General features: G+C 59.0%; 2 protein-coding genes across 4 annotated transcripts in view; one reads left to right on the top strand and one right to left on the bottom strand.

Moving 5' to 3' along the window:
• Positions 1–247: 247 nt before the first annotated feature.
• ZDHHC16 (zinc finger DHHC-type containing 16) lies at positions 248–6199 on the top strand. Of its 3 annotated transcripts, none has more exons than XM_026850978.1 (11): positions 248–1337; positions 2275–2527; positions 2744–2938; positions 3184–3272; positions 3465–3493; positions 3699–3832; positions 4064–4200; positions 4707–4792; positions 5051–5174; positions 5248–5318; positions 5659–6199. In XM_026850978.1, the coding sequence occupies exons 1-11, from the start codon at positions 1081–1083 to the stop codon at positions 5715–5717; spliced, it is 1434 nt and encodes a 477-aa protein (XP_026706779.1). In that variant the 5' UTR covers positions 248–1080; the 3' UTR covers positions 5718–6199. The 3 variants fall into 3 exon arrangements, with proteins under 3 accessions (XP_026706779.1, XP_026706780.1, XP_026706781.1); XM_026850979.1 differs by having other exon boundaries at positions 4064–4111; positions 5659–6197; XM_026850980.1 differs by lacking the exon at positions 4064–4200 and having other exon boundaries at positions 5659–6197.
• Positions 6200–6353: 154 nt separating this feature from the next.
• The window catches only part of MMS19 (MMS19 homolog, cytosolic iron-sulfur assembly component), an 18432-nt gene continuing 2729 nt past the window's right edge, over positions 6354–22056 (bottom strand). Inside the window, exons 3-32 of the mRNA XM_026850975.1 lie at positions 18081–18129; positions 17186–17286; positions 15486–15571; positions 15006–15080; positions 14355–14424; positions 14030–14158; positions 13762–13823; positions 13398–13484; positions 13015–13089; positions 12662–12739; positions 12210–12348; positions 11665–11819; positions 11386–11464; positions 11002–11127; positions 10604–10685; positions 10153–10250; positions 9661–9801; positions 9276–9431; positions 8951–9050; positions 8681–8783; positions 8514–8588; positions 8253–8379; positions 8069–8169; positions 7926–7982; positions 7629–7815; positions 7432–7514; positions 7174–7338; positions 7035–7094; positions 6817–6917; positions 6354–6738 (exon numbers count right to left, since the gene is read on the bottom strand). Coding sequence (XP_026706776.1) covers positions 6711–6738; positions 6817–6917; positions 7035–7094; positions 7174–7338; positions 7432–7514; positions 7629–7815; positions 7926–7982; positions 8069–8169; positions 8253–8379; positions 8514–8588; positions 8681–8783; positions 8951–9050; positions 9276–9431; positions 9661–9801; positions 10153–10250; positions 10604–10685; positions 11002–11127; positions 11386–11464; positions 11665–11819; positions 12210–12348; positions 12662–12739; positions 13015–13089; positions 13398–13484; positions 13762–13823; positions 14030–14158; positions 14355–14424; positions 15006–15080; positions 15486–15571; positions 17186–17286; positions 18081–18129 — 2975 coding nt within the window. The 3' untranslated portion in view covers positions 6354–6710. The remainder of the gene's footprint in view (positions 6739–6816; positions 6918–7034; positions 7095–7173; positions 7339–7431; positions 7515–7628; positions 7816–7925; positions 7983–8068; positions 8170–8252; positions 8380–8513; positions 8589–8680; positions 8784–8950; positions 9051–9275; positions 9432–9660; positions 9802–10152; positions 10251–10603; positions 10686–11001; positions 11128–11385; positions 11465–11664; positions 11820–12209; positions 12349–12661; positions 12740–13014; positions 13090–13397; positions 13485–13761; positions 13824–14029; positions 14159–14354; positions 14425–15005; positions 15081–15485; positions 15572–17185; positions 17287–18080; positions 18130–22056) is intronic.

Genomic DNA, 22056 nt, shown 5'->3' with positions numbered 1-22056 from the left:
GCTGGTTGCTACGGGATGTCGTGGATCTGGGATGGACTGTGGGCCTTCAGGGAGCTGGGAGGCGATGGGGAGGGGTGGCGGTGCTGTGGGCCTGAATGGTCTTGGAAGCAGTGGGGGGATGCTGTGGGCCTGGGGGTGCTACAGAGTAGGAAGGCGGGGAGATACTGCGGGCCTGGAGAGGCTGGGGGTGCTGTGGGCCTGGGGATGTTATGGGGTTGGGAGGCAATGGAGAGGGATGCTCTGGGCCTGGAGGGGCTGGGAGTGCTGTGACGCTGGGGATACCGGGTGTTATGGGGTGGGATGCAGCGGGGCTGAGGGCTTTTTACTGTTGGTATGGGCAGCCTTTGCATGATGGGGCTGGGTGTCGCAGAGTATCTTGGTGCTGTGGGGCTAGGTGCTACTGAACTGAGGGAGCTAGGCTTTGGGTGCCACTGGAGGGTGCCATAGGGCAGGGTCTGCGTGGCTGGACCTGGCAGGAGCAGGGCCCTGGCTGTGCCTGGGGCAGGGCCAAATCTAAGGTTCCCCACTCCCGGGCTGTGATGCTGCCTGTGGTTTTGGCTGTGCTGGTGGTTGCTGTCCTATCCCTGTGGGCTCAGTGCCCCCTCTGGGATGTGGGGAGGGTCGTTGGCAGTGTGAGGGCTGGAGTCCCAGTGCCTGACTGGGCCAAGGAGGGTGCACGGCTCTGCTAGAGCCTCATCCCTTTGGCTGTGCTGCTGTCTGCAGGCAGGTGCCTGGGGACAGAGCTGGGTCCTGCCCTGGGGCAGGCTGGCTGCTTCCCATCTGGGCTCCCTGCTGAGCAGCTGCTGCCTGTTGTAGGCAAGGAAACCTCTCTGAGGGGCAGGGAGGTGCTGTGTGTTTGGAGGGGACAGCTGACCCCATGACCTGGATGCAGCATTTTGTCTTTAACCACGCTGACAGCAGGGAGATGTGTGCCACCCAAAGGCTGCACAACAGAAAATTGTTGCTCCACCTCGCACCTGATGTGTTTCAGAGGAAAATTCTTGGCAGAGTCAAGGGGAAACCAGGGTTTGCATATCCCACCTCTCTCTTTGCAGGGTACAGAAAACCTGGGCAGGAACCATGCCTGTGGCGGTGGGCTGGTGGGGCTGGTATCCTCATATCCAGCTGCTTCTAGCCTTGAGGTCAGCCCCACGCTTATCTGGCAGGGCAGAGGGGAGCCACTGGCTCCTTTGGACAGCCCATCTGGATGCTGCAGCTCCTGCTCTTACCCTCCCCGCTGCTGCCTGGGGGCTACACTGTGGGTACGGCAGTACAGGGAGCTGGTCCCCGCTGAAGGGATTCTGTGGTGGGGCATCACTGCCTGGCACCGCACCAAGGTGAGCACTCGGCCCAGGCTCAGAAGGTGCCATGGCAGAACCCCGGGGCAGCCTCGCTCCTTAATATTGATGGGCGCTGCCTGCATGGAGGCCTTTGGGTCCCAGCCCTGCAGATCGTTTTCCTGGCTGTTGGGCCGGCTCGGGTTCCTCCTTGCTCCCAGCACAGCTCTCGGTGGGATGAGGGGCTCGGCAGACAGGGGAGTGGTGCACAGCATCGCCTCGGCCTGGGGCTGCCCCTGGGCTGCTCCTTCACGTTGTCCAAGGTGGATGCAGGTGAGGGGAAGGAAGAAGTGTTGGGACTCTCAGAGTGGGGCTGTGATATTGGGAAGGGTGCAAGGTGGCCTCTGCAGCTTGGTCCACAGGTTGAGGTGAAGGGAAGCAGCATCCAAGGCCCTGCTTTTTTGGGGGTGAGGAGAGGGACTAGGGGAGGAAGGATAATCCTGGCCCAGCTCCTCATAAAAGCATAGGTCTTGTGTGGGTTCCTCCATTCCCGAGCTTGTTGGGATGGGCTGGGTCTGGGATCATCCCTGGAACTGGCCCAGCGTCCTGGATGTTCATGCCTTCTCTGGTTTCCTCTGAGTCAGACTCTCCATGTCGCTCCCCCGGCCCCCTCCCCGCTGGGAAAGACGAGAAGGGGCCAGAGAACATCTGAGCCCAGATGCCGAGGGGCCTGTGCCCCCTGCTCCATGCAGAGAGCTCTCCCAGTGCCAGTAGCCCTGGAGCCTCCAGGAGTCTGGGCTCAGCTCCCCCTGCTCTGCATCACTGCATCATTGTGCAGGGCAAAAGAGAGGCCCCTGCCCTGCTGTGAAGGCAGGTGTCTGGCAGAGTTATCACAGGGAGCTGGGTGACCGGCGTCAGCACGTTCGGGAGGGAAGAGCCTTCCTGAGGACAACCAGGCAGTGGGGTGGCCTGCCCACACTGAGCTCCTCTCCCCCAGGCACAGCGTGGCAGGGATGAGGAGCCGGCAGCGGATGTTTGCGGCGGTGATGCGCCTGCTCCTCAAGTGTCTGCGGCTGGGCCGGCGGCGGCGGTTTAAGCTGGTGCGGCAGGTGGAGCAGCTGTGGCACTACAGTCACCTCTGCCTCCGCTCCCTGCTCTACAACTCCTTCACAAACGGCGACGTGGTGCTCGACTCCCTCTTTGAGCCTGTCTACTGGCTGGTGGACCACGTCACCCGGTGGTTTGGTGTGGTGAGTACCCTCACTGGGCAGGGGCACCCAGCTCTGGGGCAAGCGGGCTGCTGGCTCAACTGAGTCTTAGGGCTGCCTGTGCTCTAGGCAGAAAGGGAGTGGGGACCTCAGTGTGTGGTTCAGGTTGGTTTCCTGGGGCTGGATCTTCCCTGTGCCTCTCTCCAGGCAGCAAGGAGCAGGCCCTGTCCACTGGTGACACAGGTCCCTTTCCCATAGGTGTTTGTGGCCCTGGTGATCGGGCTGACTAGCTCCATCGTGGCCATTGTGTACATCTGCCTGCTGCCCCTCATCCTGCAGACCTACACACCGGCCTGGATCTGCTGGCACCTTGCCTACGGACACTGGAACCTCATCATGATTGTCTTCCACTACTACATGGCCATCACCACCTCGCCCGGGCACCCACCACAGGTGAGGCACTGACCAACAGCACAGCCTCTCCAGGCTGGTCACTGGGAACCAGCTTCGGCTGATCACTGGGAGGAGCTAAACCAACCTGGTGGCTTTGTTGCAGGAGGCTTCCTCCAGATCGAGGCAGCTAGACTCAGCAGTGTGGGGTGGGGAGGTATGGGGGTTTACAGGGGAGGTGAGGAGTGTGGGGAGCAGAGGATGGATGCAGGGCTTGGGTGCACAAATCTCTTCTGACCTGCACGCAGACCAAGGACGATCTCACCGGCGTCTCCGTCTGCAGGAAATGCATTGCCCCCAAGCCGGCTCGCACCCACCACTGCAGCATCTGCAACAGGTAGGGCTCCCTCCCTCTACCCACCACAGTGCTCAGGGCAGCCTCCGGGACCCCTCCCCTTTGCCCCCAGCCCCTCTGCTCTGCCGGCTTCTTGCTTTATCTCTTGCCCAGCCCACAGGGCTGGGGGGGCTGCCTGCCTCCTCCCATACAGGGTGCTTGTGCTGACACTGACTCTGCTCTCCTCCCTCCCAGGTGCGTGCTGAAGATGGATCACCACTGCCGTATCCTTCTGCAGTACTAACCCGCCGCACTCTCCAGGGGGCAGCCGGCCCTGCTTCCCCCTTCTCTTCCTGCCCCACTCCTCTCCCTAGTGAGCCAGCACAGGGAAGTGTGCTGGGGGCTGGGCCCTGAAGGACCGCCCTGGTCCCTGGGGTGGGTTTGGATCTGTGGTCTGTCACAGTTACATAACTTTAACTCCAGAGGCAGCCTGGTTAAACAACTGTGTGGGGCACTACAACCACCGCTACTTCTTCTCCTTCTGCCTGTTCATGACCATGGGCTGCATCTACTGCAGCATCAGTGGCTGGGAGATGTTCCGGGATGCCTATGCAGCCATTGAGGTGAGTGGGCAGGCCCTGGCCCACACCCTGCTGTGCACCGAGGCTGCCTGGGCTCCCCAGGCTGAGCTTGCAGAACAAGGCTGGGCCAGGCCTGGCCTGGCCTTGTAGAGACTTTGCTTCCCCTTTCCCTTCTCCTGCGAGGCCCCAGCTGCACTGGTCCCATGGAGGGGAGGGTGAGAGGGAAGGGCCCACTCCTCCACGTAACTGGTGCCCTGTTTTCCATCCCCCTAGAGAATGAAACTGCTTGAGAAGGAGAGACTGCAGGTGGCTGTCAACCAGGTGGGACATCCTTGTCCCCCAGCTGCTCTGGGCAGTGTGGAGCAAAGCTGCCCTGCAGGCTGGGTCCTGCTTGGGGCCCTGCTCTCAAGGTGCACCCCACAGCCAAAACCAGCCCCCCCTGCTCGTCTTGTGTGTCAGAGCTGGGGCTGGCCGGGCAGCTCTGCTTACGGGCACTGCCTCCAGCAGCTTGGGGTCTGCTTCCCTGTGCACCCCGCTGCCAGGGGTTTCGGCTGGTGGCAGCAGCTTGGCATGTGCTGCTCAGGCCCTGCTCTCCTGGGGAAGCTGCAGCAGTGTGCACACATCCTGCCCTGAGTGTCAGCTGCGGTGTGGTGCAGCGTCCTGAGTGGTCCCGTGGCTGCTCCCTGCCCCCTGACCTCCAGCCCACTGCTTCTCACCCATCTGCCAGCTCTCAGGTGTCTGTCTGTCTCGTGGCTGTCTCAGGCTGCCTCTCCATCACTCTGGCTGTTGTGTTGGCTCCAGCCGCAGTCCCTTCCAGCTGTCCAAGCCCTGCATCTCTGAGGGGTGCAGCACTCCGTCTGGCTTCAAGCTGTAAAGCAGTTGGGGTAATCCCTGCCTCTCTATGGTCCTTTTCCAGACGTACTACCAGACCCCACCACCCACCTTCTCCTTCCGCCAGCGAGCTTTCCACAAGAGCGTTGTCTACCTCTGGGTCCTGTGCAGGTGAGGGGAGCTGGGGGCAAGGGTGCTGGGGGAAGCAGCGTGCAGCCCCCTGCTCTGTGGCATTGCTCACCCTCTGGCTGGGCTGGCTTGCTCTAGCACAGATGTCCCTGCCCTGCCAGCTCTTGGTCCCCAGAGGAGGAGAGATTCTGGCTCTCTGTCATGGCAGACCCACCTATGCAGCTGTGGGTCAGCCCCCTGCATCTGCAGCACCAGGGAAGAACAGCCAGTGTGCAACCTGCTGTCCCTTGCCATCCCCAGCTCGGTGGCTCTGGCTTTGGGTGCCCTCACGCTGTGGCATGCTGCCCTCATCACTCGTGGGGAAACCAGCATCGAGCGGCACATCAACAAGAAGGAGAAGCAGAGGCTGCGGAAGAAAGGCAAGGTGAGCACCGCCTGCAGAGCCAGGGGGCTGGCAGGGCAGAACCAGATGTGACCTGTGCTTCCCTGGCCCACAGGTCTTCAGGAACCCCTACAGTTATGGCAGCTGGGATAACTGGAAGGTGTTTCTGGGCGTGGATACGCCAAGGTAAAGTCCCAGGGAAGCCCCTGCCTGGGAAGGTGATGGCTCAGCAGTATGTGGGGGTGCTGGACCCTGGGGCTGTCGTTGGGCAGCTGGGGCAGAGCAGGACAGCCAGCAGCCCCTGCTCTGTGCCACTCTGGGCTTTGCAAGGCACAGAGGACCCAGGCATCAGCTGTCTTGTGGCTCCTGAGCCCTGCCCTGGGGTGAGCCCTTTGCCGAGAGTCTTGGCTGAGGAGTGCAGCTGTCAGCAGCTCGGGGACACGTGCTCACAGCCCTGGCGGTTCTGCAGAGCCGAGAACCGCCAGCACTTCAGCTTTATGCTGTGGCCTCACTCCTCTCCCCACAGGCACTGGCTCACCCGTGTCCTGCTGCCCTCTCCTCACCTGCCCCACGGGACAGGCCTGAGCTGGGACCTGCCTCCCTGCGTGACCGAGCAGCGCTCGCCGCTCCTGGCCCTCTGAGGCCCTCCCGGGTGTTGCAGAGATGTCCCTCCCTGCAGGCAGGGGAGCGCACAGGGGACCCACTCCCCCACCACGGCTCCCTTTGGCCCAGGCATCTGGCAGAAGGTGGGTGCTGGCACGCATCGGCGACCGCAGCCACAGCCACGGGAATCTCTTTGGAGGGTGTTGGTGCCTGGATGCCTGCTCTCTTCGTTCCTTGGTGCTGCAGGCAGCCCTGGGGAAAGGCAGCCAAGCCGCTGCTCTCTGCTCTAGCTGAAGCTGCTGCCCCGGCTAGCACAGGTACGGGCCAGGACATGGCCCAGCTCGGCTCTCTGGCAGGGCTGGGCGCAGAGGATGGCACCCCTGGCCTCCAAGCACTCCCCAGGGAGACTTTTTAAGACCATCCAATAAATAATTATTTTTTTTTTAAAGGCAGCCTGGCTCTTTTCCCTGCTGGGGACACAGACTCCTGGGGGCAGGGGTGGAGTGGGATCCCCCCAATTCCCCATAAGGGCCTGTAACCAGCAGCACCTTGAGCTGCTCGACCTCTGGAAGGGCACTGGGATCCCAGCCTGAGCTGCACGGAGACCCTCCACAGCACTACCAAAACAGATCTATTTATTCCTCTGGTGCATGGGTTGCCACACACCGTAGGCACGTGCGCAGGCCCGTCCTCTCCACTCCTGGGATGAGTCTGTCCGCCACTGTCCCTGCATGCAGCAGAGGCTGGGAAAGCCACGAGCGGCACAGTTCCTTCCCCCCCATGGGTGCTGGGAAAGAGGGAGGGCGGTGCAGGGAAGGTGCTGCAGCGAGGGTTGCTGTCTGCCGGCCCCCACACTCCAGCCTTGGCACTCAGGGTAGTCCAGGGCTCAGGGTCTGTGGCAGCAGGTGGATGGCTCGGCGGGTTAGCAGGGGCCCGGTCAGATTGTCGGTCAGCACAGGAGGGGACACGGGGCGCTCACCTGCCTGGGCTCCCTAGCAAGAACCTGTGAGGACAGAAGTGGTGCCATCAGCCACATCCCCAACGCACCAGTACCCTGGCAGCTGCAGCCCCACACACTCACCATTCCCCCCGTGCTGCCACTGCCTCCTTCCGCACCAGCCTCTTCTTGTCATCCAAAGGCTTGGCCAGTGCCCGGATAACTCGGGCCTTGTACGGGAGCAGCTGTAGGACAGGACAGGCTCTTAGTGAGAGAGCTGGGTGCTGGCTGCCCCCCAGGAGGAGGTTTAGGATGCCCCTGCCCCTCTACACGCAGGAGCAGGCTGCTGCAGGAGCGCTTACCACTGTTGTGGGCAGGCTGGTAAGCGCGTGGGCACAGCGCAGGGCGGCGATGCGGACAGCCTGGAAGAGAAATGGGTGAGGGCAGCTGCAGGGGTGGAGGAGAGGGGTGTGGGGAGGAGGCAGGAGGGGGCACACGCACCATGGCAGGGCTGGAGGTGAGGCTGAGGAATTTGGTGACCAGTGTGTCGACGTGTAGGCTCATGATCTGGGGAGCTTCCAGCAGCAGCGGCTGGAGGCAGCTCAGGGTGGAGAGCTGCACCACGCGGTCCGAGCAGGACAAGGCCTCAAGCAGGAGGGAAAGCAGCTGCAGGTGGGGAGGACACAGATGTGAGTAGTGTGTAACTTGCAGCCACACACTGCACTACCCCAGTCCCTGCCATCACCAAGGCTGGCTCACCGTGGGCAGCTCTGTCACCAGCACGGGCTTGGGGAGGTGGTTGAGCACATGGGACAGGCCCTTCAGGTAATTGGCCTTCACATCTGCAGAGCGGAGAAGATTACAGGCAGCCCAGGGAAGGGAGCGGGGATGCGGGTGCAGGTCCCCAGGGTAAGGGGTCACAGGGCAGCAAGGCTGGGCTGGGGGTGGCCACTCACCAGGGCCAGCCCTGTGGAAGCCCTGCACCAGCTTGGGGACGTTGTCGGTGAAAAAGCGCTGGCGGAACATGATGCGCACGTCGGCGTGGCAGCCCTTGTGCAGCACGTCTGGCGACTCAGCCATGAGCAGGGAGAAGCCGTCGGCCGCGGTGGGACCCAGCTCCACGTCGCCCAGCAGGCCCAGCAGCTGCAGGGGACAGAGCCCTAAGACGGGGTGCCCTGCCGCTGGGGGCTCCCAGCTGGCTGCAGGGCGAGGAGGCAGGCCCCTCCAACACCACCCACCCCACCACTGCCTACCTTGTCTGTCAGGCGGGAGCTCAGGGGGTGGTAGCGCAGCACCAGGGCTTTGGTCACCTGTGCAGGCAGATCAGAGTCAGCGCCAGGCTGGCCCCCCTGCCCCGGCTCTCCCTACCTGTCCTGCATCCAAGGCCAGGCCTTACCCAGAGCAGCAGGGTGAGCGCCTGCATTCGGCGGGGCCCCTCTGCCAGGCCAGGCTCCATCCTGTTCACTGCAAGCTGCAGGATCTCATCCAGCTGCTGCCCTGGGGACACAGTAGGGACAGGCTGAGACCCTCCCCTGCCAGCAGTGGGCAGGGACCCGCGGTGTCCTGCACAGCTCGCTTACCCGCCGGGTGCTTGTTCACCAGACCCGCAAAGCACTTGGCAGCTGTGGTGGCTGTAAAGGGGCAGTTGCAGGAGCAGCTCAGCGCCAGCAGCTCCTGGAGCAGCCGTTCCTGCTGAGGAATTGCCACCTGGAAGAGACAGGGAGCATGTTACAGCCCGGGGCTGCAGCTGCTCCCTTCCTCCACCCATGATGCTTGCTGTGGATATATGCAGGAGGGTGCTCAGTCAGGGCACCCCTTCACCCTGCCGCCCACCAACTTACATCGCGGGGCAAGGAGCAGACAAAGGCCATCAGGAGGGCAACGAGACGTCTCTGTGCCTCCAAGCATTCCCCATCCTGCAGGGGAAGAACAGTACCCATGTCATCCTGGTCCTTGCTGCCAGCCTGTGCCAGCATCCTCATTCTTGGCCCCCAAGCACCCAACACACCTCGAAGGGCTTGAAGGAGCAGGGAAAACTGTTCTGGGGTAGGAAGGAGACCTCTCCATCCAGGAAGAGGGGCACCACGTGAGACACGCTCTGGGCAGCCAGCCTAGGAGAAAGGAGATGTCGCAATGTGCTGCTCTGGGAGGGTCACCAGAGAGCTCCTGGGTACCCCCCAGGAGGCGCAGGGTCCCCCTGAACAGACAGCAGTGGGGGGACGCAGCCTTCCCCCTCCCCACAACAGAGTGTCCAGCGTCCTACCCCAGCATCACTCACTCAGGGCTCAGGTGAGTAGTGGCAGCGCTGATGATGGGGACCATGGCAGCCAGCACCTCCTCCTCCAGCAGTGCCTTGCCCAGCAGCGGATGGGCACTCTCTGCAGGCAGCGGAGGGGGTTGGAAAGGGACGTGCTGGAGCCCCCTGACCCAAATTAGCCCTGGGGCAGGGCTGCTCTGCCTCTGGCCGGGTGCAGGCAGCGTGACCCGCAGTGCCCGCGGTTGCCAGAGGGCGGCAGCAGCAGCGCTGGCTGCAGGGTCAGAGCCCCCAGAGAATTCGGGGAGCTGCCCCGCTCTCCCCTCTCCCGCTCCAGCCCCGCACCTACCTTGCATGGCAGCCTGCACGGCCAAGGCCAGCAGGCAGGGCACCACTGTCTGGTGGTAGTACCAGCAGCCCTCCGCGTCCTGCTGGCACTGCAGGGCCACGCGGTGCAGGCTCTGGCACACAGAGACCATGTCTTGGGTGTTCCCGGCCTCGCTCCCTGTAGGGCACAGTCACCATCACAACAAACAGCCGCAGCACCCACCCCCCTGATCTGCACCGGCATCCCGGGGCAATGCAGCCCTCGCTACTCCCCCTCCACCGGCAGGATTCACAGCACAGCCCTGGGCTCCTCACAACACTGCCACCCTCCCTCTCTTCCAGACACCACGGGTAATGGTAATGAAGGCAGCTCCTGCACAGACGCTGCCTGCTGCAGGCTGTGTTACCTTTCTGCACCTTCCGAAGATGCTGCAGCAGGACAGGGACAGTCTCCCTCACGATGCTGGTGTGAATGGACACGGCTGCCAGGGCCTGCAGGCACCGCTGCCGCAGGGAGCAGTGGTCACGGGAGCTCTCCTCTTCCGGCTCTGAAGAGGAAACACACCTCAGAGGGGTGCTGGGGTGACCCCAGGCTCCCTCACCCAAGGGCATTCGGAGCCCAGACCCTGCCAGAGTGGATAGGGCAAAGTGGCATGGCAGAACTAGGCCGTGCCAGGCCCAAGGCACTCTGCCTGCTCTGTGGCTGGGCAGCTCCTCCCCACGAGGGCATGGCCTTCCCTGTGCCAGCACCACATTGCCTGCGCTGGGAATCCCCAAAGAAAAACCACCAACCTACACCATCTAGCACAGCCCCACTGCCTGGCAGGAGCTGAACAGGGATGGGACAGGCTTCACCACAAAACCAGACATCCCTCCCTTCTCAGTGCCGCCAGTCCTACCCGATTGCAGCTCCTCTTCAAGCCTGGGTACCATGCATCCAGAGAAAACCTTTGGGTAGATGGGGGCCAGAGATCCGGCTGCCTCCATCGCTGCTTCACTGCCAGGGGGAGAGTGGGAAGTGTGATGTGAGCACTGCAAATCTGGGGCTGCTTGTACACCAGCTGCACAGATCTGGGCCAAAAGGTGCCTCCAGAAACCAATTCCTCAGTAATCTGCCTTTTTCACTCTACTGGGAGGCAGAGCAGAGCCCCCCCAACTTTTGACGGTCCGACTTTCTGATTTCCAGCCTGTGAATGCTTGGTTTATCCCTTTGCTCTTACAACCACATGGTCTTTTAGTTCAGACAGTTCCTGTGCCTTCCCCCAGACTCATTGCTCTCAGCAGCAAAGCCAGGCTTTGTTCCTCTCCCCAGAGTGTAGGTGATTGCAGTGGCACCAGCCCGCCCCTCACCTGCTCTGGGAATCCTCCTCGTGCAGAGCGAGACGAATGAGGTGATCCACAACCAGCTCCAGGTCAGAGGGAGACAGGAAGCCTGGAACAAGAACCAAAGAGAAATTCTGCCCTCAGCCAAAGATGCCGGTGCTCTGGCCAGCATCCTTTGCCCTCATCCAGGCTAGCAGCAACACAGCAGCATGCCAAACGACAGAGACACAAAGTACCCAGCACAAACAGGCAAGAGAGAGACCAAGTGCCCCTGGAGCTCATGGCCTGAGTAGAAAATGCTGCCGCTGCTCCTGTGCACCTACAGGCAGCAGGCAAGGATGTCCCAGCAGCCACAGTGCACCATGTCTCCCAGAATACGGTGACACCCCTCCCATCCGCCTCCCCAAGGGAAACAAGTCACCAACCTTGCAGGGAGCCCAGGACAGTCAACGCCCTGATCCCAACCAGCTGCAGCTGCACACTGGGATCCGTCAGCGCCGAGAACACCACAGAGCAAACCTGGGCTTGCAGCGACAGCAGACTGCTCTCATCTGGGGAGACAGGCATGGAGTCACTGCCTGCGCCCGGCTGTCACCACACAAGCCACCACTGCGGCACCTGACAGACCCTTTCTGGGGCCCTGCCTCTTGACACCCAACCACGCAGTGTCCCCAGGACATAGCAGGGAGCTGCACGTGCAGCTGCCCAGGTCAGAGAGCTTTCCTTCTCTGTCAGCATATGGGAAGGTGAGGTCAGAGCCAACAGCCCCCTGGGATATGAGTGCCTCCAGAGGGACCAGCCAGCCTCACCTTCTTCCACATATCCCCACTTCTGCTGCAACTCCAGGAAGCCCAGCAGCATTTCCAGGATTGTCCTCCTCTGGCTGCTCTGCAGGGACACAAAGGCATAACCCAGATCACCGTCACTGCTGGGACACAGCTATGCCTCAGCCCAGCGCCCAGAGGGTTCCCACTGGGTCCCCACCCACAGCCAGGGAAGGGTGGAAGGACACCCATTTTGACACCCTGCTCCCACCAAGCCCTGCAGAGCCAGTGGGTGCACTGTGCCCTGCTGACTGTGACCCTCACCTGTGGGTGCTTGGTGTACTGCTCCAGCAGCAGGGGCAGGACACTGCGGGTGACGCAGTGGTAGGAGCGGAGGGAGGCACCTGCTGCTGCCTGCAGGAGTTTGGCACTTGGCCACACCAGCTTCATGTCAGGCTCACACAGATGGTGCCTGCAATCTGAGATAGGCTGGGCGTCAGCTGCACCAGCAGAGCTCCTCTGCCTTGCGTGCAGGGACGCAGCTGATATCTGGGCTGGGACGTGATTCCAGGGCACAGCTCTGAGCTGCAGCACAGCTGAACAGAGCTGCTTCCCCCAGCTCCCAGTGCACAGCACAACCCTGGACACCTCAATTCCAGCAGAGAGGGAAGCAACTCAATCCAATAGGCATTTCCTACTGTGCCCCCTTCTCCCTTCCTGCAGTCAATTACCTTGGAGAAGCCAACAGTGGCTGTGAGGGCTAGAAAGAGAAGAAAGAAGCTTCAAAGAGAACAGGAGGGCAGACCTCTAGCTAGGAGCAGCTTGCAGGCCTGGCTGCTCAGGGCAGGGTAGGTGTCTCTGCTAGCTACCTTGCAGGATGCTGCTGAGGAAAGAATCCAACAGATCCTCAGTGTCAGAGCTGAGCACAGAGCGGGAGAGGCAGGCAGAGAGGGCGTGCAGTGCGGCCAGGCACTCCGCCTCAACCTTCTCGCTCGCTGTCTGGAACACCTGCAGGAGAGGCCGTAGGACGAGCTAAGCTCTGTGCTGACCCCAACCGCACGCTTCATGCTCGCAACATGGGCCAAAGGGCTCACGCTCCCCCCCTCACTTCCCATGTGTTTGAACACACAGTGTGGCACATCCAAGCCCCAGGGACATGCTGATAGGACTGTCCTGTCCCCCCACATTTCAGTTGAGGCTGTCCAAGGCCACAGGTGGGGGCTGCTGTGAGATATGGGGCCCACCTGGTCTGGCTGTGAACTCCTGCTCAGCAGGAGCCCAGCTGTGGTGGAGCATTTGTTAGCGGCCCTGCAGTACTCACCTCCCTGCGCAGGGATGACCAGAGGCTGGGGAGGAATTCCTGCAGCTCCTTCTGCCCATAGATGGCACAGCAGGCAGTCTGCAAGAGGGAGACATGAGACAGCATCAGAGAGAAGCCAGTAATGAGAGGACACAGAGCAGGGACACTGCTCATCCTAGCAGGTTCATGCTGAACTGCACAAACCACTCAAGGGAGAGAAAATGAGGAAAGTGATGTGGGCCAAACTAGGACCCTGAATATTGTGGCTCTGCAAGGGAGAGTCTCTGGCTGGCAGGGAGAAGGTCTCAGAGGTGGCTGGCTGCTGCTGCCAAAGGCCAGCTGTAGGCTGAAGGGAGTAGGGGATCTCTCCTTACCAGAGTCTGCAAGGAGTCGAGCTTGGCACTTTGCAGGTCTGAATCCATCTTCTCAATGAGCAGAGGGAGCAGGAACTGCAGAGAGAGGCACTCAGGCTCAGCCCACCCTTTGTACCACCATGTCCATGGCCCTGCAGGGCTGCAAGCCCAGCCTCTGCCAGGAGAGCAGAGGTGGAGGGATACCTGCAACAGGCAGCCCCTTCCCAGGGTGCCATCACCCTCCCCATATCCAGCCCCAGCAGGAGACAGGACTGCCCTAGTGCAGGCTTCTGGTCCCAGTTGTTCCCTTCCCATGGAGCCATAGTGGGAGCTGCAGCACTATGAAATGCAGCCTGTGCTCAGGGAACATTGGGGTGCTCAAGAACCCCCTAGGAGCTTCCTACCTCAGCAAATTGGGGTGTGGAGGACAGTACAGCCCGGAGGCTCAGGATCAGGTCTTCTCTCTGGATGCCGTGAGGATCATTGGGGGGCTGGAAGGGAAGCAGAGAGAGAAGATCACTGGTTGGGAACCCTCCCAACTCAGCCATCAGCTGAAGATGCACCAGCTCATCTCCAGCAAGGCCACAGCGATGCCAGTCACTGCAGCCAGCTTGGCATCAGCCTATCAGCCTGGGTACCACACCTCGCAGATAAACACTGTCCAGCCAAGATTCTTGCCCACGCTCCCCTTCCATCCCCTAGAGGGGACACAACCCCCTGAGAAAACACTAGGAAGAACAGGCTGTGGCAGAGGGCAGACTCACTCACTGGAGTAAAATCAATGGGGAAGTAGCAGGATGTCACTTCAAAAAGCTCCTCCACAAAGGGCCCTGCAAGGAAAGAACAGAGGACATGAGCAGGGATGCTGGGCAAAAGAGGCACAGCAGCTATGTCTAGCACCCATGACAGGCTGTCTCTGCAGCTCCTAAAGGATGTCAGGGACAACCCCAGCCCTGGTCAGACCCAAGGGCCATCGCTCCAACAGCTCAAAGCAGCATGTCCCCAAGTCAGCTCTGCAGGGCAGGCACAGGCTCACCCAGGGCGTAGTTCTTGGCAATGAGATCACGCACAATCTGGAAGGCCACCAGCAGGTTGCGGGGATCCTTCTCCCCATCCATAACCTGGATGAAGCCAAAGGTGAAGTCGGCACCCAGACCCTTCAGCTCTGCAGAAAGAAGAGGCGTGAGCAGATGCAGGACACCAGATCTCACCAACATGGCATGAAAACAGCCTGGTTTCCCCAGCCCTGCAGCCCTTCCAGCTCTCCCCAGGCAGAGCAACAGAGCCTTCAGAAAAGGCAAAAGCAAGCCATTCTCCCAGCCTGGGCAACCCTAGACCAGTTCTGGTATCTGACCCCTCACCTTCCTCCCTGGTGCCCATGAAGTTGGTGATGATGCTGTAGACTGTGTGGCGGTCCAGCTGCAGCAGGGACTGGATGGAGGAGCAGAACAATCAAAACAAGCTTCCACACATGGCAGCACTGCTAGCCAGCACCCAAAGGCAGCAGGTGCCCTTGAGAAGAGGGCAGGACTCCCAGCAGTTCAGCTGCTGCTTCCTGGCATGCAGATCCCATTTACCACATGCAAAGTGTGCACATGCCTACGCAATGGCACCTGAACACAACTGTGACCATCACCGCATGAATGCATCACCACAGTCACACCATGGCCACAGATACTGCCCAAGGCCCTGCCAGCGTAAATAATCTTAAACTGGAGGAGAACTTGGGTGCTGAGGGCACTTAAACATAGCCTGGAGAATAGAGCAAGGGAAATAACTGCTCCAGGGCTGAGAGAAGGGAGGACAAGGGCCAAACAGGATCCTCAGCTGCTGTCTGCGTCTATCTCTGCAGTGAGGCACGCTGTACCTAAGCTCTGCAGGAGCAGTGCACTGTGCCAAAGGATGCACTACACTGCCACTGAGTGTGCTCAGTCCTCAGGGCAGGTAGGCCATCCCCAGACACCCAGGGAGTGGGGAGCAAGGACAGGGGGATGGGAAATCACACTGCTCACCTGCACATGTACCTCCTGGAAGATGGCTTTGAGCACAGACACTGCTAGCCCTGGGGACAGCACCTCACACATGCTCTGGGGACAGAAAAAGTGAAGTAAAAATAGAAAACCATGATGGCAGCCATATACAAGAGTTCCTGCTTCTGTGCAGGATCATCTCCTATGCCAGGAAGAGTTCACTACCCCCACAGACAGGACAGAACAAGATGCCTATCATTTGTGCTGCTCCCCAGAGCGGCTGAGGAATTCTTGCCCCAGTACCAGCATGGGGCAGGAAACCAATGCAGACTCCTCTCCCCTGCCCCTCTGCAATGGGCACAGCAGGAGCACAGAGGAGACAGGGCAATGCTGCCGGGCAGGAGCTGACAGCCCAGCCAGACCGTGCTCAACATGCAGCTCCGACCTGTACCCAGGTGTTGCACCTCCCAGCACTGTTGTGGAGTGCACTCCAGCATTGCAGGCTGGGGGGCATGAGCTCACCAGTGCTCGGAGTCCCTGGAGCACCGAGGGGATCACAAGGTGATGATCTTGCAGCCGGTTCTCATAGAACAGGACCAGATGCAGCACTGTCAGAAACAGACACCAACATGCGTTAGTCCCAGGAAACACAGCTGCTGGGTGCTGGCTTCAGCTCTGCCAAAAGCAGCTGCTGGATAACAAGCAAGCACATCTCATGTTGGTGAACAGGATGAAGCATCACTGTTGGGTGCACCCACCTGGCTCCCACACCTTCACCCTCCCCCCGTCAGCAACCCACATCTGACTGCAGCGGGACAGCACCCACCTCTGGGCACTGCAGAGGTGCCAGAGCTACCCGAGAGGCATTTTCCCTGACCTGTCCAGACACGTGGGTGCAGACACCAGCAGGGAAGCAGCAGACGCCTGCTCAGCGGATGCTGGAGGACGTTGTGGGGTGGGGCACAGGGCTGGAGCAGGAGCTCCGGCTTCCCTGCGCTTGGCTTCACAACACGTTCCTGGCTCCTGAGTCACGGCCACGGGCGCCTGCACACCCCAGCCCTGGGGAGTGGCAGCAGGAAACAGACTGGAAGAGCCAGCTAGCAGCATCCTGTGCCCACAGCTGTTGCAGAAACTCACCCCCCCAGGAGGCAGCCTGACACAGCGCTTAAGAAATGAGCTGCGTGAGGAGGGACACGAAGGGAGATGGGGTGAGCTGGGGGTGTCACAGCAGCCACCCATGCCCTGCCAGGAAGCTGGCTCTGCCCACCCTCCTCTAGAGCTCCTGGTGACTTGGCTCTAACCCAGCTCATTCAGCTGCCCTGACTCTGCCAGGCATCTCCACTGAAACTCCCCACCTCCGGCTGCCCCTCTGGAGCACCCCAGTTCCCATCACAGTCATCACACCTGACTCCAGCTACAACAGTAGCTAGTCTGTGTATATTCTCTCTGCAGAGCTGCTCTCTGCCCTACCTGGCACCAGTCTGAGACTTACAGAGCCAAACACCAAGGATTAAGCACCTTTTGCTTCCATCCTCCCCTTCCTCTACCTCACTTTCTAGCTGGGTCCCCCTGCCTTGTCAGGCTGCTGACACAGGTTCAGCTACCCATCGGCAAGGCCCCCAGTCCAAGTCAAAGTTTGGCAGCACTTACTGGCTTCCCCCACTGTTAGCCAGTTGCTATGGAGCATTTAACACAACCAAATCTCCTTGCCTCCACAAACAGGGGCATATTCCTCTCCCCAGGCAGGTCCTCCACTCCACTCTCATCCTTAAGCTGATCTCCCCTCCTCTCCAGGCCCCAGGGTTCCCCCAGAGTTAACCTGGGCAGGCAGCAGGGCTGCCCTGTGACATGCTTTGTGAAGGATGGTTTTCCTGCACTGAATCACCACCCAAGGATTTTGACATGCAGATGTGTCCCCAAGGCGTCCCACGTGGCGCTGAGCACACCTGGGTGTGCAACACCCACACACTGCCAGGGGCATCAGCTGCAGCCCAGAGCTCTGGCATGTTCAGGGATTGACCCAAATAGTGTGGGGAGGTTGGCAAAAAGGCTGCAGTGTGAGGCCCCGTGCCCTCCTTGGACTTTGAGTCTTGAGAGACGTGTAAGAAAGTTGTCATGGTGCTAAATCAATCCTTTTGCCAACTGCAGAAGAGACCCTTGAGCGGTACAGGCTTGTACTCCAACCTGACAGTGGCCATTCAAGGGCCCAGAGCAGCCCTTACCTTCCTTCTCCTGGAGTAAGGAGTAACACTGGAGCAGGACCTGTGACAGCAGCTGAATGCCTCGCCCTCGTGTCCGAGGATCTGTGTTCTCCAGGCAAGACCTAGGGCAAGTGGGGAGAAAGCCCAAGAGACCTGTTGTGAGCAGGGATACCCAAGCAGGAAGTACATCCTGAGCAGACACCTGATAAATATGAAGAGGTGCAGCTCTCAGACAGGGGGGTGGTGGCCCAGTCCTGCCTGCTTTGCTGGCAGGGTGGGAGCAGACTCCTTTTCCCCTGTCTGTGCTGCATGCACACATCCAGCCCCAGAGCTACGCAGCAATAAATCCAATTCTCAAGTCAGACCAAAGAAATTGCTCTTGCACTACACTCTGCACCTCAAACTCAGACTCCCAAGATCACTAGGTCTGAAAAAGGACAAAGCCTCTTACAACAAGAAAACCCAGCCCCCAGCTTGGGAGAAATGAGCCTCCTCGAGTCCTAGGTCATGACAGCTCAGAGACACAAGCGAAAGCTGAGTGCCAGCCAACTCGTAACATAGCGATGTGCCACTGTGTGGTCAGGCAGCTGCTGCTGGGGACAGTCCCAACTGATAAGTGCCCTGCGCCCTCACTGCCTGCCACAACACCTCTCCTCAGTCCTGGGAGAACATCATCAGGAGCTGCTCTGGTCTTGCTCCTTCCCAAACAGCTCCCATGTCTGGGAGGGCAAAGCACTGCTCAGGCCCCGTGCTGTGAGCAGACAACATCCTTGCAGGCCTGTGTGCTGCGGTGTGTCTCCCAGCTCTGAAGCTATCTTGTCCTGGATGAGCACGCTTTTATTTCTCACCACCCCTCCTTGTGGGAATCTCCCCTGCAAGGCCCTGACATGTATAACATATATAAGGCTTTTCTTACCCCAGGGCTTCCACAAGCTGCAGCACAGTCCAGCTTCCATCTTTCACCCCTGGAGAAAGGAGGTAAAGAGAGTGAACCAAAGAGACTTCCAGACCATCAGTCAGGCACTGCCAGACACCCTTCCCAGCACAGCAGCGGGAAAGGCTGCCTGCGTGCCAGCACCTCACTAAGCACTGAGGGAGCCATGTGCACTCTGCTGGTGGAGCTGCCTCCAGCCCTGCTGGCAAACACATCTGGGACTGAGAGCTGCCTCGACTGGACCAGAGCTGAGAGCAGGCAGCAAGGGGTGAACGTGCCTGCACTCTGCCTCTGCCCTCTCACCGCAGTCTGGCTGTATTCATCACCAATGGGTGGCTCCCAAGAGAAGAAGCCTCGCTGTGCTCCGCTTTGCCGAGATGCCAAAAACCACTTCTCTAATGTGAGCAAGCCAGGAGGAGATAGAGGGTAGCTCCCCAGGTGCTTCCCAAGGGAGAACTGGCCAAGCAAAGACTCAAGACACTAGTGATCATCCAACTTCCCACCCTGGCTCTGCCACCTCCATGCTGTGCTGAGCAAAACCTGCACAAACTCCCCCCAAGATGGAGGGCAAGGAGAAAGGCAGCTTTGTGATCTGAGGAAGACTAAGCATTGGGACTCCCAGAGTCTATCTCCAGCTCTAACTCAGACACCCAGCCAGGTTGCCTCACTCATCTCCTGCCTCAATATTCTTGCAACTCAACTGAGGTAAGAGTCACTCCTCAGAAGGCTTTGGTAAGGACCTGCTGCATCCTACACCAGCCTTAGCAGAAGGGCAGGATCTCCACTTCTGCCACCCACCACCAACATGACAACTTCCCAGTGGGAAAGCTCTGTGCATGCCCTGTGGTCAGACATGGCGTGGAAGGCAAGAGACTGCCTCACCTTCAGACCCCTAACCTGCAGTTCAGGTGGTGCTGGGAAACAAGCAGCACCCCTCAATCTCTACCTGGACAAAACAGGTTTCCTCCACCAAAAAAGCACCTTCCAGTCACCGAGACTCACTGTCTTTGCCCAGGAGCACTTCTGGGCACTCTGGAGGGCCCTGTTTATCTCTCTATTCTGGTGAAGTCTTGCCTACACAACTGACAGGACACCCACACCCTCAGAAGCCTGAAGGTTTCATTCGGGACTTTCCCAGGCCTTGTCTCAGCTAGCATCTCCTGCTGTTGCAAGCATTTACTGACTCTTCCTAAGCAGTTAATTCCAGTATTAAGTCACGCTATTCATCAGAGAACGGTCTCTGGGGATGGGAAGAAGGGATGACAGTGCTTTCTGACAGCAGGCAGCCTCTACTCCAGAGACAGAGCTTACAATTTCGTTTGGCAGAGCAGGGAGAAGGAGCCTGGACTGAGGGACAGAACGTATAAAGGGAGTTGTGAGGAAGAAGAGGAGCCCAGCAGGTTGCAGAGCCGATGGGCACAGACTGAAGAGGGAGTGCCTTGAGCGACAGCTGTAAGGTGCTGGCAAAATTTATTGCAGAACAACAGTGCAACAGCAAGCGAGTGCTGTGCACCAGCACAAAGCAGAGTGGGCCGTCGGGAGAGCTCATACATCCCCTTCACACCTAGCATCCCAACATGCCGCTCTGCAAGCTCATGAAAAGCCCTCGTGCCTCTGAATCACCATAGAGAAGGTTCGAGAGAAATGTTTCTGTAGCCAAGCATTCTGCCTCTGCATTTTCAGAGACTGAAAGCAGCATCTACACAAAGCTGCTGGTTTCCTAATCAACAGGAAAGAGCTGAAGTGTAATGATCAAATGACAATTGACTATTGATGGTCCCTGCGGTTAACAGCCCCTTTACTTGGCTATGTCGAGAAAACTCCCTCTGTTCTCAGGGACCAGCGTGTACGACCAGCTTCGCCTCTCGTGGTGTGACCACACCAGCCCTGACAGCGCAACCTGCGAGCGCTGCCTCCTGCTTGCAGGCAGGGCCACAGCTTAAACGCAAGCACAGCTATAATTGGACCTGCCTCATCAGCACGGCAAGCACAGTGGTGAGACTGTGAAACTTCTGCCTCCACATCTGGCAGCAGCAAGTTCCCAAGGTTAATTACACACCTTCAGCCTCAGCACTCCCTTTACCAGGAGGGGCTGCCTTCCTATTCTGGTGTGTCTGTAGGCCGAGAGGCTAAACAGAATCAAGCCATTTACCCTTTGTTTTTTATTACTCTGAATCAATCCGCTCCTTTTCCTGACACATCTCCCCTTTCATGCAGGGTCCTTCTAGACATTAATCACTTCTGCAGGCTTTCCATTCTTGTCTCCCCAACACCCTCAAAATATGAGCACAGCATTCACGGGGAGCACATGATGGATTTCAGTAACAGCAGTATCCTTCTCTCCCCATCTTTTAATTAAAAAGAGTTCAGCCTCCTTCCACCACCCACTGACCCATGCAGCCCAAGCTGCCTGTGACAGCACTGAGGCCTTTCTTCCACTTGCCAAGTTACACTCAATTTAGTAGTCAGCAACACATGGGAGAAGCTCAGTGTTGTTTCTTCCAACAATTGCACAATGGCCACAACGTTAGAAAAAAACTCCCCTTTCACTCAAGGATACGTCATGCAATTTAATACTTTCTGATGTGTGATACTATACGAGGTCAGAGGGGCCAAAGGACACTTGCCAGCTCCCTTGCTTGTCAAGGTAGGTTTGTCACAAGCGCCATATGGCTAACGAGAGCTGGGGGGGGCAGGGGCAGCTCTTCTCTTTGTACATTTTCAAAGAGACAAAGCTTTCTCCAGGCACTTCTGTAACATGACCACAGATGACGACAGCAGTTGGAAGGTTATCTTTCACCTCCTCCCCCATCTATTCCAAATATGCTGGAGGCTTTGTGCAAGTCTTTCACAACATCTTGAATGTCACATAGTTTAGAAAATTCCTCCAAATTTCCTTGGCATTTTCTTCACTCTGTGTTACATGGACCGCAGGGTTACCCTCCCATTTTGTGAGTTCATCTCAATCACCAAGATACCATGGATCGGTTCACAATCCATCAGTCTTGAGAAAGGTCTATAAGCTACCCCTGTGTAATGTAACCTACATAGTCCTTCTCTGCTCTCTCAACTCCTTTCCAAAACATGCGAAAGTCACTGTCTAGAAACACAACCATGCTCCCTTATCCTTAGAAAGCTGCATTCCTGAAGCTGCAAATTCCCTAATGTAACGAAGTCACCAAATTGCTGCTCCAAGCAGAAAGACAAATTATCCAAGGAAACCAAATGCCTCAAGCCCTGCCAGAAAAGGAGGAGAAACCACAGCGAGGACAGTCAGAGACTGGGCCCTAGAAGCAGGGGCCAGTGAAGCCAGTGCATCAGTCATCTCCCACAGCATCTCAGCAAGGCCAGGAGCTCCGTTCTCACTGGTGCCTTCTCTGCCACCCAGCCACGGCCACCATACCCAGTACCACCCACAGCTGCTCCCAGTGCACCCCACACCTCCAGTGCCAGGGCCTGCAGACTCATATTCCCATCAGCTCACAGATCCCCCACCCCAAAGACCCATTCACCATTCCCTGGCACCAACAGTAGACTCAACACCTTCAATCCCACCCCATACCATCTAAAACACTGGCTCACCCCACAGACCCCACAACTCTGCTTTCACTCCAGCTTGTAACATCTACCCACACCCACTTCTGCCTCACCCTCTCTTCCGCCCCACACCTACCCCACAGCCCCAAGTCCTCATTCCCCCTTTCAATGCCCAGGTCCCAGCTGGGGCCCCTGCCCACTCCCCCACACCCTGCTCCACAGCCATGCTCCGCACCGCAGCCTCATGCCCCAGCCCCACAACCCATGGCCACACACCGTCCCACGCCCTCACACTCTGCCCTACCCTGCCCCACAGCCAGGCCTGGGCCCTGCCCCATTACTGCATCCTAAGCCCAGCCCCACACCCTGCCCCACAGCCCCACGCTCACCCTCAGAACCCACCACCCCCCAGGCGTGCCCG

Source organism: Athene cunicularia (assembly GCF_003259725.1).
Source record: "Athene cunicularia isolate RWA chromosome 6 unlocalized genomic scaffold, athCun1 chr6_part1, whole genome shotgun sequence".
Lineage (NCBI taxonomy): Eukaryota > Metazoa > Chordata > Aves > Strigiformes > Strigidae > Athene > Athene cunicularia.
This window is presented reverse-complemented; position numbering and strand designations above follow the sequence as displayed.